We start from the raw sequence: 4900 nt of genomic DNA, 5'->3' as shown, positions 1-4900 counted from the left end.
GCAATATTTTTTAAGCATTTACAGGCTATGCAGAATTGTGGAGGATGAAAGTTTGACAGAGACGTGGGGCTGACCTGAGGGAGTCATGGGCAGCAAGGCCAGGGAGGGGGCAGATACAAGAATAACTGTGGTGTGGGGTATGAATAGTACATGCTGCAGCCTCCCGGGGGTGCAGCCAGTGGGGGATGAACAGACCCGTGGTCCTCCACACAGATGTCAGCACACTCCCAGGTGCATTTCCAAACACAAAGGTTGGTGTGTCTGCCCGGAGCCCTGAGCAACTGGAGCCCACAGTGCCCTGCCCTGCCCCCGGCCCACCCCATCCAGGGCCCTCACCGACTGCCTACAGCCACTGAAGGGTAGAAGGGGCCTGAACTTGGTCGGAGAGGAGGAAGCTGCTGTTCCCCAAAGCACACATTTTCAGGGCCACATTTTTAGAGGTGCTGCGCTGCATGAGAACTGTGGAGAGTGTGAGGAGGGGATGCCAGCCAGGCAGGGGCCACAGAGAGCAGGGGTCAACCCATGGATATCTTTAGGGTCTGTGCCCATTTTGGTCCTCGAGAACAGCCCCAGTTGCTCCCCCTGAAGCGCATCTATGGCATTGGGGCCTCCCGGAGCACCAGGGTTGGGGCAGGCAGTGGGGTCGGCAGAGCGCCCTGAGCTGGAACAGGAGGCGTCTCTTCTCCTTCCAGCCAAGGCACTGGGCTGGACTCCCAGGTTTATAGAAAAGTGGGGCAGACACTGGAGAACTGCTTTGTCTTGAGATAGAGTGCTCATCCCACCAAGCATAGCATCCCTCCTTGCCCCTGGTAGTGCAAGGACCAGGCCGTACCCGTGGCAATGTGGAAGCTGAGTCCATGCAGCATCTGGTGGCGAGTGCTGTGCCCACTGGGAGGCTCGCCGAAGCCATCCAGGAGGTCTGGGCTCCTCTGAGGCTGACTCGAGGGGGCTACCCAAACAGAAAACCCCGGGTCTTGCTATTTCAATCTCAGACCAACCCACCTGTGAGCACTGCCCTTTCATGTGGACGTGGGGAATGAGGAGGAGACAGGGCAAGCTCAGGACCAAAGGAAGAAGACGCTGACCTTGAAGCCTTCTCCAGGGAGGGACACAAAGTCACGGCCTCAGCTGGCAGAAGGTACTTGATCAACCACAGGCTCCTGCCCCCAGCGCTCTGGCCCTGGGGACACTCAGACATGAGAGAGTCCAGACACATCCCTGAGAGCCACATCACACACCTCGTGCCCCTGTTCTCCCATAAGAAGAGCCCCTCCTGGCAGACAAAAACCTCTCATGTGTGACTCAACCACGCCATAAGAGAGGCTCAGGTGAAGAAGTTTAACTAAGACACCAGTGGGGTAGAGTCCTGGGGCAACCTAGCAGCATCTGGCTCGGCCTTCTCCTGGCTGTCCCTGCCCCTCTGCCCCCAACTGAGACAGAGGGAGGCTGGGAGCCCCCGCCCTAGCCATTTGGTGCAATCTTATCAGGAATGTATGTGCCCTGTTTTTCCTCAGACACTCCACAGGAATGTGTCAAAAGGCACATCAACGTGGCGTCCCCAGGGCTGGTAACACAGCCCCTCTAGAAACCCGGCTCCTGTGGCAGCTGGTGACGCCGTCTGCCCTGGGCCTCCATCCTGAGCAATGTCACAGCGTCAACTCACTGTCCTTCCTTAGAAGGACCTCCCCCACACGAAACCCTGCTCCAAAGCATGGGTGGTCTCAGCCTGCATCCCTCCGGGAGAATGAGGCCTCTCCTTCTCCGTCCTGGGCTCCCTGCAGCCAGAGGGGTGATCAAGTGGCAGGAGAAGCCAGGAGTGATGCCAAGGCCACATTCAGGTGACCGGTTATCACCCGGGAGACAGGAGGCATCCACACAGAGATGAGTGGGCGCAGAGCCAGGCCCCCCAGGATCCTCACGCCATCTCTTCCTCCTGTGGTCAGTGGGGACATGACCCAGGGACAGGCCCTTCCCCAGGAAGGCTAAGCACGAAGTCCTGCCCTTCTTGTGATAGAGGCCAGCAGCACTGGTGTTCATGATGTCAGCCAAGGATGGAAGGTCCAAATCGCTCATTGCCCAGACTTGTGAAAACTAAATGGCTGCCCTTTTCCTTTGAACCTCTTTTCTGAAAGCACACATGAATCTTCAGTTTTCCACAGAGACCTGGAAGGAACTGAAAACCCAGGTTGAGTACAAGGAGAGCATTAGACAGAGATCTTACTAAACATTTAAGGAGGCTAAGAGTACAGCAGGCATTCTGTCTAAAAATCACAGGCTGCAAAAGGAATCAGTGACCCTTGGCCCCAGTGACCCAATCAACGCTGAATCTCAGCGTTGTGTTGAGAGAGTTACAGACTGATGGTTTTGCCAGGACAGGCTGCATCAGAACGCAGAACGCCTATGTGACCGACCCAATTCACTCCGATTCTTTTGAATTAAATAATGACAAAATCCAAGTTGCTGTTCAAATCAGTAGAAAAACCAGCTGCTAAGGTTTATGGCGATTGGGCCTGCTTGGAAGTCCCAGTTCATGTCAGCATAACCCCATGGATACAGGGCAGGCTGGCCAGATTAAATAAAAGCTTTCCATTCCACTTCTATTCTGCAGTCTCATGCAGCCAACCCTCTTCCTTGTTTAGTGTGGAAATGTTAGGTGCTCAGGCCTGAGACACTATAGTCACGCTACCATCTACAGTCATACTACCATCTTCAGTCACACTACCATCTACAGTCACACCACCATCTTCAGTCACACTACCATCTACAGTCACACTACCATCTTCAGTCACACTACCATCTACAGTCACACTACCATCTTCAGTCACACTACCATCTACAGCCACACTACCATCTACAGCCACACTACCATTTTCAGTCACACTACCATCTACAGTCACACTACCATCTATAGTCACACTACCATCTACAGTCACCTACCATCTTCAGTCACACTACCATCTACAGTCACACTACCATCTACAGCTGCACTGCTATCTACAGTCACACTGCCATTTATAGTTGCACTGCCATCTACAGCCACACTGTCATTTACACCCACACTGCCACCTACAGTCACACTACCATCCACTCCACAGTTGCACTGCCATCTACAGCCACAGCCATCTACAGTCACACTGCCATTTACAGTTGCACTGCCATCTACAGCCACACTGTCATTTACACCCACACTGCCACCTACAGTCACACTACCATCTACTCTACAACTGCATTGCCATCTACAATCGCACTGCCATCTACAGCTGCACTGCCATCTTCAGTCAGACTGCCATCTACAGTCACACTGCCATCTACAGCCACACTACCACCTACAGCCATGCTGCCATCTATAGCCACACTACCACCTACAGTTGCACTATCATTTACAGCCACACTGCCATCTACAGTGGTGCTAACATCTACGTTCATGCTGCCATCTGCAGTCACGCTACCATCTACAGCCGCACTGACACCTACAGCTGCACTGCCATCATTATCACATGGGGAGGGACTGCAAGGACACCCAGTGTTCTCCCACCACATTTCACATTTTCCTTCCTTGATACACCTTGTTCTTGCATGAATAAAGTTTTCACACTGCATCTCTACTTCAAGAGAAACAAAGAAAAACAGTCTCACTAAACAGAATCACCAACTTCCCTGGCTAAGAGCTCAGAGCACTTAGGATCTAAATAGAAGACTGTTCCACAGTTGCTATTCAACAGTGACACATACCTGACACTACCCTACTTCAGGAGGTCAGGATCCAAGGTAAATCAGTGAGGAAGCTAATTAAGACTCGTTAATCAGTGAGTAACCAGTTATTGAAAATTAACCATTACATTCATAGGAGAGTCTGGCTAGCAGTTCCCTAGGTGTGATGGCATGCTTTGATGACAGCCTTCAGTAATGAAGACCTTGATCCCTGGTGATGGAGTCCCATTACAGTGAATGTCCCTCTAGCCCACACTACAGGGTAGGAGAACAAAATGAACAATACAACTAGATAAATCAGAATTGTTTCAGACTTTTCAGGAGAGAAAAAAAAATCCAAGAATCCCAGAGACAGATTCCAACTGAGTTGGAACATAGCAGGGCAGTCTCTCTTCTTATCCATCTGTCCCTCATTTACTCATGTGTGCATTCAGGAAACCCCCATGAAACACCTTGCAGGTACTGGGACTGCAGAAACGAAGGTGCGTAACACAGAGGACTTGCTCTCCAGAAGGGTACAGTCGGAGGGCTATGGGGAGATGGGCAAAGAAGAAGACATCTGAAAACTAAACAAAAAAGAAGGGCTAATAGCCACTGAACACTACATTTTTCTCCCAGCTCTGTCGTAAGGCCTTTACTTCATTTAGGCTGGGCATGGTGGCTCACACCTATAAACACAGCACTTTGGGAGGCTGAGGCAGGTGGATCACCAGGTCAGGAGATCAAGACCATCCTGGCTCACACAGTGAAACCCCGGCTCTACTAAAAACACAAAAAACTAGCCAGGTGTGCTGGCACATGCCTGTAGTCCCAGCAACTCAGGAGGCTAAGGCAGGAGAATCGCTTGACCCCGGGAGGCGGAGGTTGCAGTGAGCTAAGATAGCACTACTGCAATCCAGCTTGGGCAAGAGAGGGAGACTCTGTCTCAAAAAAAAAAAAAAAAAAAAAAAATTTCACTTAACCCCGATAAGGTGGGTGGTATCATTGGACCCATTGTACAGTAGGAAAAGGGGACAGAAGGTGTGGGAGCTGGACCAAGGCCTCAGATCTGGTGGCTGGTGGAGATAAACTCAAGTCTAGGGCAGCCTGGATCCAGTAGCTATGTCCTTGCCCTGCACTATCCTGTCTATAGAAAGGGTGTTTTCCATTCATTTGCTCACTTAAGGGTGGTTTCTTGAGCTCTGGGTAG

General features: G+C 51.5%; 1 protein-coding gene across 1 annotated transcript; it reads right to left on the bottom strand.

Moving 5' to 3' along the window:
* Window positions 1–420: 420 nt before the first annotated feature.
* Window positions 421–2073, bottom strand: LOC104678505 (putative uncharacterized protein FLJ45177). Its single transcript, XM_010383828.1, is given in 3 exon segments — window positions 421–776; window positions 779–949; window positions 1920–2073. Coding segments are annotated over 3 exon segments (681 nt in total).
* Between the last annotated feature and the right edge of the window lie 2827 nt (window positions 2074–4900).

The sequence above is a fragment of the Rhinopithecus roxellana genome, chromosome 4, assembly GCF_007565055.1.
Source record: "Rhinopithecus roxellana isolate Shanxi Qingling chromosome 4, ASM756505v1, whole genome shotgun sequence".
NCBI lineage: Eukaryota > Metazoa > Chordata > Mammalia > Primates > Cercopithecidae > Rhinopithecus > Rhinopithecus roxellana.
Note: the sequence above shows the minus strand (reverse complement) of the source record. Positions and strands in the feature narration are given on the sequence as shown.